Source organism: Camelus dromedarius, chromosome 17, assembly GCF_036321535.1.
Source record: "Camelus dromedarius isolate mCamDro1 chromosome 17, mCamDro1.pat, whole genome shotgun sequence".
Taxonomy (NCBI): Eukaryota; Metazoa; Chordata; class Mammalia; order Artiodactyla; family Camelidae; genus Camelus; species Camelus dromedarius.
The window spans coordinates 45,001,197-45,014,226 of NC_087452.1; the positions used below are offsets into that span (position 1 = coordinate 45,001,197).

At 50.5% G+C, this 13,030-nt stretch overlaps 1 protein-coding gene across 1 annotated transcript in view; it reads left to right on the forward strand.

Moving 5' to 3' along the window:
* The first annotated feature begins 1,152 nt into the window (after positions 1 to 1,152).
* The window catches only part of TRIM71 (tripartite motif containing 71), a 59,735-nt gene continuing 47,857 nt past the window's right edge, over positions 1,153 to 13,030 (forward strand). Inside the window, exon 1 of the mRNA XM_010982059.3 lies at positions 1,153 to 2,004. Within this exon, the coding sequence (XP_010980361.3) occupies positions 1,153 to 2,004 (852 nt within the window). The remainder of the gene's footprint in view (positions 2,005 to 13,030) is intronic.

Below are 13,030 nucleotides of genomic sequence, written 5' to 3' on the forward strand. Positions count from 1 at the left end.
CGTCCCCGCGGCTAGGGATCGGAGGGGGGACCAAGCGAGGGCGAAATGGCCCGATGACAAAGGAAATGTGATCCCCCTTCGCTGCCAAGGTTTCAGAGAGGACGGACGTGAGGAGGAGGAGGGGCGCGGGGCGCGCGCGGAGCTCGGATAGCATTGCACGACGGCTCGCGCGGAGCGGGCAGCGAGTACATCTAATATCTTCCTGCCGATGAATAATTCAGGACGGCCCGCGGGGACCTGCGGCCCCGCGCTACGGCGCGGCTAAACCAGAGGAGAAGGAGCGCGCGGGAGGCGCCCAGCCTGGGCGAGGCGGGGGCGAGAGGGCCCCGGGCCGCGTGGGGCGCGCGTGCGTGTTAAGCGCCGGCAGCGCGGCCGGGTTAGGCCGGCGCGCGGGAGACTCGAGGCGCGTGGGGCGCGCGTGCGTACTACACTCGTGCGGCCGCGGCCGGCCCCCACTAGCTGCAGCTGCGGCGGGGCCGACCGCCCTGCAGGGAGGCCGCAACGGGCCGTGCGCAAGCCCGGAGCGCCGCACGCCGGGCCACCCAGGAGCCCCGGCCACCGCGTCATGCGGCGGGGCGGCCGGCGTCGCGCGGGGGGACACGGGCTCGGCGTCGCCCCGCTCCCGCCTTTACTAGTTTGGGGAGCCTTCCTCTCCCAAGAAGAGACTAACTAAATCCGGTTAAAGAAAAGCCACGCACCAAATACTCGTCGAACCAAATTCTACTTCTCCCGCCGGGACTGGGATTGCACAGCGGACTCGACTTTCGGGGACTCCCCACGGCTGGCGAGAAGCTAAGCTGCAGCTGCTCCAGGGAGTCCTCTGACCTCCCTGCCCCCGCTCGCCCCTCGCGTGTCGGGACTTGTTCCGGCGCTCCCGCTTCGGAAGGCACGCAGCCCCCACGTCCTACTCCGGGAGGAATCTGTGTCGCCTCTGGAGAGTGGCATTTAATGCCCGCATTGTCGGGGTGGCAGCGCGCGGGCCGGACAAGACGAGGCCGAGCGGGCCGCGCCGCTCTGGTGCGGGCGCCCGGATTGCAGGCCTAATCGATGCCTTTTTCTGAGTGAGTCGGCGGCTCCCCCACCCACCTCGTCCGCTCTCTCCTCCTCCTCCTCTTCCTCTCTGGTCTCCTCCCTCCTCGGGCCTGGTTGCAAATGGCTTCGTTCCCTGAGACCGACTTCCAGATCTGCCTGCTGTGCAAGGAGATGTGCGGCTCGCCGGCGCCGCTCTCCTCCAACTCGTCGGCGTCGTCGTCGTCCTCGCAGACGTCCACGTCGTCGGGGGGCGGCGGCGGGGGCCCCGGGGCCGCGGCGCGCCGCCTGCACGTCCTGCCCTGCCTGCACGCCTTCTGCCGCCCGTGCCTCGAGGCGCACCGACTGCCGGCGGCGGGCGGCGGCGCGCCGGGAGAGCCGCTCAAGCTGCGCTGTCCCGTGTGCGACCAGAAGGTCGTACTGGCCGAGGCGGCGGGCATGGACGCGCTGCCGTCGTCCGCCTTCCTCCTCAGCAACCTGCTCGACGCCGTGGTGGCCACAGCCGACGAGCCGCCGCCCAAGAACGGGCGGGCGGGCGCCGCGGCAGGCGCGGGCGGCCACAGTAACCACCGGCACCACGCGCACCACGCGCACCCGCGCGCGGCCGCCTCGGCACCGCCGCCGCTCCCGCCCGCGCCGCCGCCGCCCGCGCCTCCCCGCTCAGCCCCCGGCGGCCCCGCGGCCTCCCCGTCGGCGCTGCTGCTGCGCCGGCCCCATGGGTGCAGCTCTTGCGACGAGGGCAACGCGGCCTCGTCGCGCTGTCTCGACTGCCAAGAGCACCTGTGCGACAACTGCGTCCGCGCGCACCAGCGCGTGCGCCTCACCAAGGACCACTACATCGAACGCGGCCCGCCCGGCCCCGCCGCCGCCGCGGCGCAGCAGCTCGGACTCGGGCCGTCCTTCCCTGGCGCGCCCTTCTCCATCCTCTCGGTCTTCCCCGAGCGCCTCGGCTTCTGCCAGCACCACGACGACGAGGTGAGTGCGGGTGCCGCGGCATGGCGGCGTGGGGCGCGGGTTTGTCCCCCGGGGGGCCGCGTGCGGGCTCGCGGGGGCCTCCGGACTGGTTCCTAAGCCAGGGAAGTGTCCACTCCTTTCCGGATTCTTTCTTTTTCGTTTGGCTACGTGGCAGTTGCTGCCACCAAGTAGATCACGACCTGGGAAGTTTTGTATATAGAAGACCTGGTCTCTGTGCGGGCCTCCCCGAAGGGTCCCAAAACGTGAAGTCCCCCGCTTCCGTATCTCATTTTCTGTGTGGCAAAACGGTTAGGTATGAGCCGGGAAGAGGTAGATGTGTGTCTGTGTACTCCTGGCCTCTATGTGCTAGGGTCCCTCATCTGCTCCCCGACGGTTCCCGGGGTTGGAGACACCCCTTCTTCTTGATGGACTTCGATTTTTTTTATTTCTGTTTGATAAAGCTTGCAGACTATTGTTTTAGTGAGACACGGGATGGAAGCGTGTGTGTGTGTGTGTGTAGACGCAGTCTCCTTGTGCGGGTACACTAGAGGCCTTCCAGCTTGGTGAGGGCTCTGCTTTAGGCCCCCTACCCCCCACCCCCCAGGTTTGTTTGTAGAATTCGTCGACTGTTGCTTTAGGTACGGCATGAGCCAGGAAGAGATGGCCGTGTGGGTGAGTGGATGGTTGTGGAGTGCGTGTGCGTGTGCGTGTGCAGACCTGGTTTCCACGTGCGCCCTTATGAGGGAGGACTGTATTTTTTGTTGGGATGCTGGTAGTCGTTGTCTCCTTGTGTTGGGTAGGAGGGCAACTACGGATCTTTGAGGGCCAAGGGGCCTTGGGTTTTCAGACCTTCTACTCCCGCGGTTCTGGAAAAAGCGTGTTTTGGCCGCTGAACTTCCCTTGTGTGGAATCGCCCTTTGGCCTCGTGGGCCCTCCGCTGCTCCCGGAGAAGCGGACTCGGGGGACCTTGCCCATTGCCCTCACCCAGCTGGGAGTCCTTGGGCCATCCCCGGCTGCGCCGGCTTCGATCCCTACGGGAACCGGTTTCCCTGGTTGGGAGGTGTCCCCACCCCGTTCAACCAGGGGCTCGACTTCCCATGGAAAACAAGCCGACCCAGCTGCAGGCGGCTCGAACCCGGTGCGCAGAGTCCCAGGGCTGCATAGCAGCCTTTGGGCTTGATTTGGCTCTTTTGGCTGTGGAATAAACCTTTGTTGCTTTTTTTCACACCATGTGACTACTTCCAATCCACCGGAACACACCAGAGGGAAGTTTTGAGGCGCACCCTCTGTTGAGTGGGTCGGTAACTTAATGCAATCTGTACCTGTAGACCGGTGAGACCTGGTGCTATGGTCTCGCCTTGGAGGGGAGCAGATTTCAAAGTCGGGGTGGGAGTTGCTGCCTGCGAGGTGGAGCGGGCGTGCTGGTTCCGAGCGCGGCTGAGGCTTGCCCAGCGCAGCCAGCTCGGCTCCTAACCTGTTATTTGGGGAGGAGGGCGGAGCTATTGCCTGCTGGCCTTCAGCCGGCTTCTCCTATTGGAAAAAAGTTGAAATTCTAATGTACTTGTTGTGGACGCATCATTTTTTAAAAAGTTTCCTTCTAGGCATGAAACATAGGGGGTAGTTTTTTTTTTCTTTCCTTTTTTAAGTTTCAAGTGAACTAACCTTAAGTTTTCCCACATTCATGGGTGAATGTTTCTAGAAAGTTCTTTCAAAAATGGATTGAGTCAAATACCGATCATTCGAATCCCAGGAATGGAGAGAGCCAATTCACTGGGAAGATTAGGAGGAGGGGGAGCCGAGGGAGAAGGCGCCTTGAATCCGCCACAATTTCCCTCCTGGCAGGGGCGTTGATTGAACCCTCCCTCCCACCAGTTGAGTTTAAATGTCAGGTTTTATTTATATTCCCAGTTAAAGATCCACATACGTTTTATTTGGGCTAAAACAGTAGATGCTCAGTGTTGCCAGACTTGTAAAAGGTTTATACACTTTTTAAATTATAAAACCATTCAAACGGTATGGGAGCGGATTAAGTGAGAAGTGGCACTCCCCTCACCCTGGAAGGTACCTGGATGCCTTGAAAATCGGATTTTTTAACTTGTGCAATACTAGATTGAAGTTGAGCAAAAGCATTAAGGGATCACATTGTTAGAGGAGCTATCCTTTAGAAACGTGAAATTTGCTCAATTTTGAGCAAAAATTCTACTTCTCGTTGATTTTTTTCATTAAAGGAAGGAAACTTGGAAGTTTATTTTTAGATCTCTTTAGTCGTTCCTGGATTTGGGATGTTAGAAAATTCAAGTTTAAAGGGACAAAACAATGGGGTGAATAGAGAACTTGAAGTGTTAGGAGGTAAGTCAGGAGGTTCACCTGGGGGCCCCACTCACGGCCTCAGTTCTTTCTCTCCTTCCAAAAGAGTGACCCTTAACAGCTTTGGAATATTGTTCCTGTAAAAAAAATGTAGTTTTCTTCTGGTTGGGAAAAGAAGTCTGAGGGCACTTGGGAGGATGACCTTCCTGTCCTCTGTCTGATTGTGAGGATCTGAATGCCTAAATCCATGTATTGTAAAATGTACACGTACTGTATGTATAACCTACTTCAATTTTTGAAATGTGCTACTTTCCTGAGTTGCTTCCCGTCTCAACAGGCTCCATTAAATAATTCAGAGCTTCCTTGCCTTATGGGGACTGATGCCACCTGACCTTGGGAAGGGGGCCCCCCCGACCCTGGCTTTCCCCATTTAATTTTAGGGAGGGTGTGGGGGGCAGCTGGTAGGGTCTCTTCCCGAGGACTCTCCTTGAACATCCCCCTGGGAATGGCCCCTCAGGACTGACAAGGTAGTCTGAGCCTTTGGTTTAAAACATGACTTTAAAACCAAAAAGGAGGGAGGTGAGCTTTCCAGCAAAAGGATAAGAGTTGTTTGCTCCCACTCTATATTTGGCCCATTTCAAAAACATAGTTTGGGTGGTCAGTTCCAGAGGCCTACAGGCCCCGCGGACGGACAGATGGACGGACGGATTGGCGGGCGGGGAACTGGAGACAGGGGCCCCGGAGAGGTGGGGGGAGGCGGCGCGGGACCAGGGGGGCACAGCGGGACTGGGCGAGGGTCTGCACCCCTTTGCGAGGTGAGGTAGAGGGTGGACGGGACTGGAGCGCACTGCAGCAGCCGGCCCGAGGTGCCCTTTAATGTTGTTACTGCAAATGGGATGTGAGCCCTGTGCTGCCTCGAGGCGACACTGGGAGCAGAAAGGGTGTGTGTTCAGGGCTGGGCGTCAGGATTCTGTACGTGGCGAGAGTTCATTCTGTAAATGGAGAGAGTGGGGTAGGAGCATGTTCCTGTTCTCCTGTTCCCTGGACTTTGTCCCTGGGGGGAGGGGGTGACACAGTTGCCATCTTGAGGGATACTTTGTAAACTGTCACACCAAGGGTATCAATATTGTTCCCAGTTAGGAAGGCAGTGGGGTGGGGGTGATTTTTCCTGAGTCTCCTAGATGGAAAATGGGGTGTAGGTATTGGTAGAATTAATTTTTGGTCCCTGCATTGGACTTAAAAAAAAAATAGAGTTCCTGGAAAGATAAGTCCTAGAATTCCAACCCAATGTGACCTTGAATATTGAGCCATTCTAGGTTTGGAGGGGGACTGGGACTGTCTTTCCCCTGAACACCATTCTCAAAATCAGCCTCAAACCACTTTGAGGAAGGCGGTTTGCTGCCTAAAATAATTGGTTGTGGAATGAATTCCTGTCTTGTGATCTTACTTCGAATAAGTCGAATAAGTCACTGTAAATGACGATTGTGCTAGTGTTGGCACCAATGTTCATTTTATTCTGCACTCCCAGAGTCTGAGCTTTTCAGGCATGCATACCCAGTGGAAGTTTTAAAATGCATGTGCATGTGTTGTGTAAATTGTAAAACTTATATGCAGACTTTTTTTTTTTTTGATAAGGACAAGAGAAAAAGTGAAGATATATGCATTCTCATTGTTTCAGCACCCCATTTTTGACCCGTTCCGTAGGCTAGGTGCATGTGTGTCTGCTTTGCACATACAGCTCACCTATTCACCAGAAAACCGAACTTTCCATACCTTGGAAGTAACTGGAGATTTCCTGCTTTGAATCCAGTTCAGCAGGAAGGGAGATGTTTGTAGATTGAAATCTGTTGAATTAAGAAAATGCTTGGTGAGACTATATGGGAGAGAATTGTTCATTATTGAGATCTTAGTAACTTAGCTTTACGTGTAATTTACTTGTGGGCCTTTTAAATATTCACGTTGGAGCTGAGGAATATGCTGTCCTCCATTGAAGTGCACCGAGATGGGCTTTATCAACATGGCTCCCAGGGAGGTGGGCCCTGGCTGGTTGGCTTGCGATGGAGCGCTCACCTCCAGGCACAGCCCGGGGTCCTGAAGGGCGCTGGTAACGTTGAGGCCGAGGAAGTGTTAGCACTGTCTGGGGAGACTTGAGACTCGTTTTCCTTCCTAAGGAGTAAACACTGGTTTGGGGCTGCGTAGACTTGCTTTTGGTCTGCAAGGTCTTTATTTCCCATCTAGGGATACATATTTTGGAAACAATGAAGATATTTTAGGAAGAAAACAGGCACTTTCTCAGACTTCGTTCTTCCTGTGATAGTACTGCACACTGTTTATGATTCAGGTGTTTTCAAGTTAAATAGTTGTACATGGTATAAAGAAATCTGAAAGTGAAGACTGAGTAAAATCCCCCTTTTCCCCCCACGTGTTCCTTCCCATTTTAGCCACTTAAAAATACTAATTTGAGAGCCCCTTTCAGATTTCAGGGTGCTAAAACCAGCAGTAAAACCTACTTTCCTGAAGCACTGCTTAATGGAAGCAACTTTCTCCTCTGTCGTGTACAGTTTTGAGCACAGCTGTTTGGCTATTTATATTTTCATTTTAAAAGCAACTTGTGCATATATGGAAAGGGAATACCTTTGGAGGAAGATAAAAATGAGGTGAAATGGTTAAAATGCTTTTGTTGTTGACGTAGTTTGCCAGAAGAAAGGGTTTAAGTTCTTCTGATTATGAGAAATTTTAACTTCTTTGATAATCCTGTAGCTGTAAAGTTTAGTCACCTCCAAGTTGTATTTCCTTTGGTGCTAACTTAAGTCACGTGAGTTGCTTTTTCTTACCCGTTCCTCACACTGGGCATGGTTTATTTCAGATGTATTCATTCTTTGTGAATAAAGGACCGTTTCTATGTCATTCCTTCAGGACACTTCAGGGAGAGGTTGAGAAGAATTCTACCATGCAGGCACTTTCAAAGTGGTGGTCCCTCCCCGCTTTCCGCATAACACTAACAGAGTTAAAGGCTTGGCTCACTAAAGGCTTTTGTGGCCGTTTCTTATTTTGGAAGAGAGCAGAGGAAAGATGTTGATAAAGAATTACAGTTACCTAAAGGGAGCTCAATGCCACCATTGGAGCCCACTCTGTTCCCCATTTCCTCGACCTTCCAAGCTTTGTGACTTGTAGGAGGGAGCTCGAGCCATCTTTCCTCTTCAGCTGATGTGACCTCATGCTACTTCAATACTAAATTATTCTTCTCCCTTTGAGGTTTTGTCTGTACCCACAAACGTAGTTGACTGAAACCAGACTGACTGTTTTGACTGACAGAACTCTGACTTTTTAACAGAAAAATTGGGAGGAGTACGGGGCTGAGCTTTGGCTATTTACATCTGAAACTATTTGGCTTAAACCCTATTCCAGCATAATTCTTCCCCTCTTCAGATTGCCTCTCCAGCTTCCTTCATGTTTTAGATAGTTTGCTTACAGTTGGCTTTGAAGGGAGGGTGGAATGACGAGGGGGGACAGAAAGACCCCCAGCTGCTGGGTTGCATCTCCCACCCACACCCAACTGAGATTTTGGGAGATTGATTTTCAATCTGAAGACATCAGGCCAGTATTTTGTCCTCCTTGATACAGGTTTTCTGTTACCCCCCCCCCCAGACAGTTCCTTACCTGAGCTCCAGTTCCCACCCATTGAGTCCTATTTTGAGTAAATCTGCGTGATGACCCCAGTTTAATGATCAGTGCGCCCAAGAAGTTGGTAATTTGTTCAAAACAATTTTCCACACACATGCCCTACGGAACTGTGCTCTTTGGTGATAAAGTTACTACTAATAGGTTAGCAACCTGAAGTTGCAGATATTGAGAAGGGGACCCTTGATCATGAATAAGGGGATAATTCTTGACTGTGATTATCAGACAGGCTTCTGCCGAGTTGCAGATCCCGTCTACATTAATGGAATTTGAATGAAGCAGAGCAGTGTGCACAGGAGTACAGAGTGGGTCAGAGCCAGTTGTGTAGACTGAGGGCGTCCCCCCAACTCCCGCACTCTGAATTTTGAGAGCCCCTGAGAGGACCCCCGTCCCCCCAGCCTCTGTCCTCTGTCAGCAACTATATCCTTTAATTGTTACTTCTGGAAAGTTTTGTCCGACATTTCCTTCTAACCTTAACTGTTTGCAATTAAAAATGTGTTTTTCTCTTGATATGCCAGTGGGTTTTTGCAAACTTTCCTATCTTTGACTAATTGAGATAATTACAGAAATGCTCTTGTACTAAAAAGATCTGCACGTGTAGATTTCCTGCTAACTGTGGGTCTGCTATGACTTCTTCAGCACAGGTGTTTACAGAATGAGAATTGTGAATAGGTGACATTAGCTGTCGCGATTATGGGTTAGATAGACCACCTCTGCAGATTGTGGTCTGTGCCTTCTGCCTCTATTTGGGATCAGTGTCAGAGGGAGATCTTCCTGTCTTAGGATCATCTGTAAGCTTGTTCTGAATGCTTGTTGAGCAGCAAAGTGGCTGTGGTAAGGAAAGTTTAGTCGTAGTTGGGAAAATGTTTTTGTGATGTTTCTGATTAAAGGTGTCTGTTTATTTAGCTTTATTTTTTACTCAAGCACTCTTAGTGTGGTTTTAGATCGAGATTCTTGCTCAGCCTTTGTTTTCTCATCTATAATAAAATAGCAGTAACACTTTGCAGTGCGTGAGGATTCCAGTTAACCGTCATGGCAGGGTCCCACAGTAGAAGGCAGCTGTAAACACTTGTAATAGCTTTTATTAATAAACTGTTAAGAGTATTGAAGCTGACTCCTCACCCCACCCCACCCCCTTTCCCCAAAAGGGGGTGCTGTAGAAGAAAACTAATTGTCAGCGCTGGAAATTGTGGCTGAGCTGTGCTTCTCTGTCAGTTTGCTGTGATCTAAGTGGAAAGATGTAGTGATTATTTCGGGTGATTCTAGGTGAACTGGAGAACATGCATAAACTTTGTTTGACTTTAGAAAAGCTGGAACTCAACTTTAACTTCTGGTTTCTAGACCATTTTAAGGTTCCAGGGCTCCCTGAGCCGAGGGGCAAAGAGGCATGAGTGTACTTAGAGGCTACATCAATGCCCTCAGCTTTTTTTTTTTTTTTTTTTTTTAAGATGGAAGGCCAGTTTCTCTGGTCACATTTTATGGGATGTATTTGAGAACCATTAATCTTTAAAGTCTTGATCTTTTTTGGAACCCTGGCCTTTCAAGGAAACGGATCAACTTGCTCAAGGGAACAGCCTGATTTCAGGGACTGGAATATTTTATAAGCTTTAATTTCACGGTGTTGTCAGGTGTGTGTTCAGGTGTCCCTGAAGAGGAAACCTCAGTTATTACAAGAAAGACCTTAAATCATCGTGGAAAAATGGCTCCTTTACAAAGGGGGATACAGGCTGGGGTGGTGAAAGGAACTTATCAGGAACTTGCCCTGGTCCAGCCCTCTTCACAGCACTATTTATATATAATATTTGGCAAAAATTTTTTTGAAACTAGTCCTTAAAAATCTGATATTTAGTATTAAATACGTTGCTTGAATCTTTAGCTTCTTGTGTCTTATCTTGTTTTCATCTTTTCTAAATTATTGCAGAGAAATTAAATAGCATACAGATAATTACAAACGGGCCACTTTTGTCTCTTGGCAAAAGTGAGTGTGACAGTCATTACTGTGACTGCCTCTCCCCTCCCAGGATTAACGCGATGCAGAGTATTACCAGAACAATAATTCAGCCAGGAAGAAGCCTTGCGTTTTAATTGATTTCTAGAACTGATGACTGCATCTCACAGGAGATCTCTACAGTATCCGAATGCGATGGTGCTTCCTCTGCCGAACAGCCTGACACAGGCCTGTTCTATCCGTGATCTTGGGCAGTGGAGGCCGCCCCCTGCCCCTGCCCCTGCCCCTGCCCCAGCGTCCTTGCACCGAGGCGTCAGCACTTAAGAGCAAGCACTCTGGCAGTAGTTGGTCGGGCTCTTACACCAGATCTGGCCTTGGTTGATGTTAGTGGATGGATTGAAGGACCAATTCCAGGAAGATTTTGTCAGTTCTCAGAGGTAATGCAGGTTGGGTTTGACTCAGAAGCTGCTCAGCTGTGTAAATGTCATCTCTCACGTTAAGCGAAAGGAGGGGAGAGTTTCGGGATGAAAAGGGCAACAGTAAATGGGGAAATGCTTGTAGCCTCTTGGTAACAAGAGCATGAGCTTTAGAGTAAGAAGACCTGGGTTTACAGTTCAGTGTTACCCTGCAGTAGTGGTGTGACCTTGGACAAGTCACTTAACCTGACTTTTCAGGTAGGGGTGGTAGGAGTTACCTTTTCAGAGACCTATGGTAGAGGGTGTTATAATTTACACAGAGATGCTTTGAAGAAGGAGGTAGAAAAATTTGTGTTTCAATATACACGTACATAACCATGTGTGGAAAAAAAATTGTCTTCAGCTTTTCCTGCAAGTCGCAGCCAAACGGGTAAAATTCCTTTTTCGTGAAGTTAAATACGCTGCTTATCTTTCTCAGAAAAATATTACCTGGTTGATGGCCAAGTAATATTTGGTACCATGAAATAATTTGGGCAGTTCCTTATTGCCAGCAGGACTTGATGTGTTAAGATTTGTCATCAAGGTATTTGAGTGTCTGCTGCTGAAAATCATGCCCCTTGTTGAAGACAGATAAGAACAGTCTGAGATCTGTTCCCTCCCTGAGCCTCCTGGTTTGTCTCTTGGAGAAGACAGAACTGGAAGGAAGTAGGTGAATGGGGAGGGGGTTCTTACCTTCCTACACGACAGCCCTAAATGTGGTCTTATTTACATCACCAGAGGAAATCTAGGAGTTTGGGCTGAAAGAGGAATTTAAGATGAAACTTGGAGGATGGTGTGTTACAGGAAGAAAGTGGAGAGAAAGACAGAAGTGGGTTTCTAGGAGCCTGCACTGGATTGACTCTAGAGGAGAGTGTAATTTAGATCTTCTACCAAGTTTTTCCTTTTGACCTCCCTAAGAAAGGTGTTAGGGTCCCCTCCCCCTTTTTGTTGTACAGTTGATTTACAATATTATTAATTTTAAGTGTACAGCATAGTGATTCAGTATTTTGATGGATTATCCTCCATCAAAAGTCATTGCAAAATAATGGCTATAACTCCCTGTGCTGTATTCTTGTTGCTTATCCGTCTTGCGCTTAGTAGTTTGTATCTCCTCAATCCCCTGCCTTTATCTTGCCCCTCTCCCCGCTGGCAACCACTGGTTTGTTCTCCATGTCTGAATCTGTTTTGCTATTTCACTTGTTTTATTTTTTAAAATTCCACAAATAACTGATGTCATACTGTAGTTGTCTTTCTCTGTCTGATTTGTTCCACTGAGCATAATATTTTCTAGGCCTGTCTACATTACTGCAAATGGCAAAATTTTGTTCCTTTTTTATGGCTGAGTGATATTCCGTTGTAGATCTGTACCACATCTTTATCTTTTCATCTGTTAATGGGCACTTGGGTGGTTTCCATCTCTTGGCAATTGTAAACAATGCTGCTATGAACATTAGGGTGCGTGTATCTTTTCAAATTGGTGTTTTCATTTTTTTCCAGATACCTACCCAGGAGTGTAATTGCTGGATCATATGGTAGTTGTATTTTTAGGGGTCCCTTTTTACCCATCCTAGTGGCGTGGTTACTAATCTGTAAAGGAAATAACTGTCAGTCCCTGAGCCAGAGCCACCTTAGTTACTTCAACAGATAATTTAATGTAAACAATTGTCGCCTGTTATTTGAGTTGTTAACCTGGGAAGCTGAAATGCAAAGAGAAGTAACTGGGAAGTAGCAGCTGTGGGCAGCAGCTGCCATCCTAGGCCTGGGAGATCCAAAGAGGAGCGGTTGGAGTCGGTAATACTTAGGGGGAGGGTTCCTGTGGGTTTGGCTTCTGGGTAGGGACGATGAAGCCAGTTCTTCAGTGTTGAAGACTGGAATCTGGTGCCGCCCCTGGAGTGACGACCCAGTGTTGCTGGAGTAAAGGAGTCTGTTGGGAAGCAGGCAGGAGAACGTGTCCTGTCTCCTCCAGCAGCCCCTCTTGTCAGCGTCACAGGGATTCAGCAGGCAAAGTAGAGGATGGGTGTGAGGCTGGGAGACAGTAGGAGCTCAGCAGCACAGCTGCGAAGGTGCCACCCGCTTGGGCCAGTGCTCCAGCGGCATCACTTGGTACTGGACTTCATTTGACAGTTTCATGAAAATAGCAGGGAGACCTCAGGCTAAGGAGAACCGGGATGTGTGCAGAGTTAGCAGTGCCGTCTGTCCCCGTCCATGTGACTGGCCGGCTTGCTGTTGACTCTTGCCAGCCAGCTGCACGCGCCCCAGGCGGCACCCCCGCCCTGCGCCCCGCCCAGCTCTGTCCAGTGAGTGGTGTGCTGGCCAAGAGAGGCAGACCTGTGTGTGTCCTTCATACATGGATTATTACACAGTTTAAGTGAAAATGACGTGGGTACAGTTTCTATGTAGACAAACCTGAAATTCTGTGAAGACAGGGATTTGGTAAAGTAGGAGGCCCGGGGAAACAGCAGTGAGCAAAATAGCCCCAAACCCCTTTCCTCGGGAGCTGACACCACCCCAGAAGCCTGGGGATTCTCCCTCCCTCCCCCAGAGGCCCTGATTTGTGTTTTGGTCTGGCGCCTAGGGGCATCTGTGGGTACTGCCCTGGGGTGAGCTGGGCTGTCTGGGCCCATTGTGGTCACAGCCTCCAGTGAGGGGAGGAGCC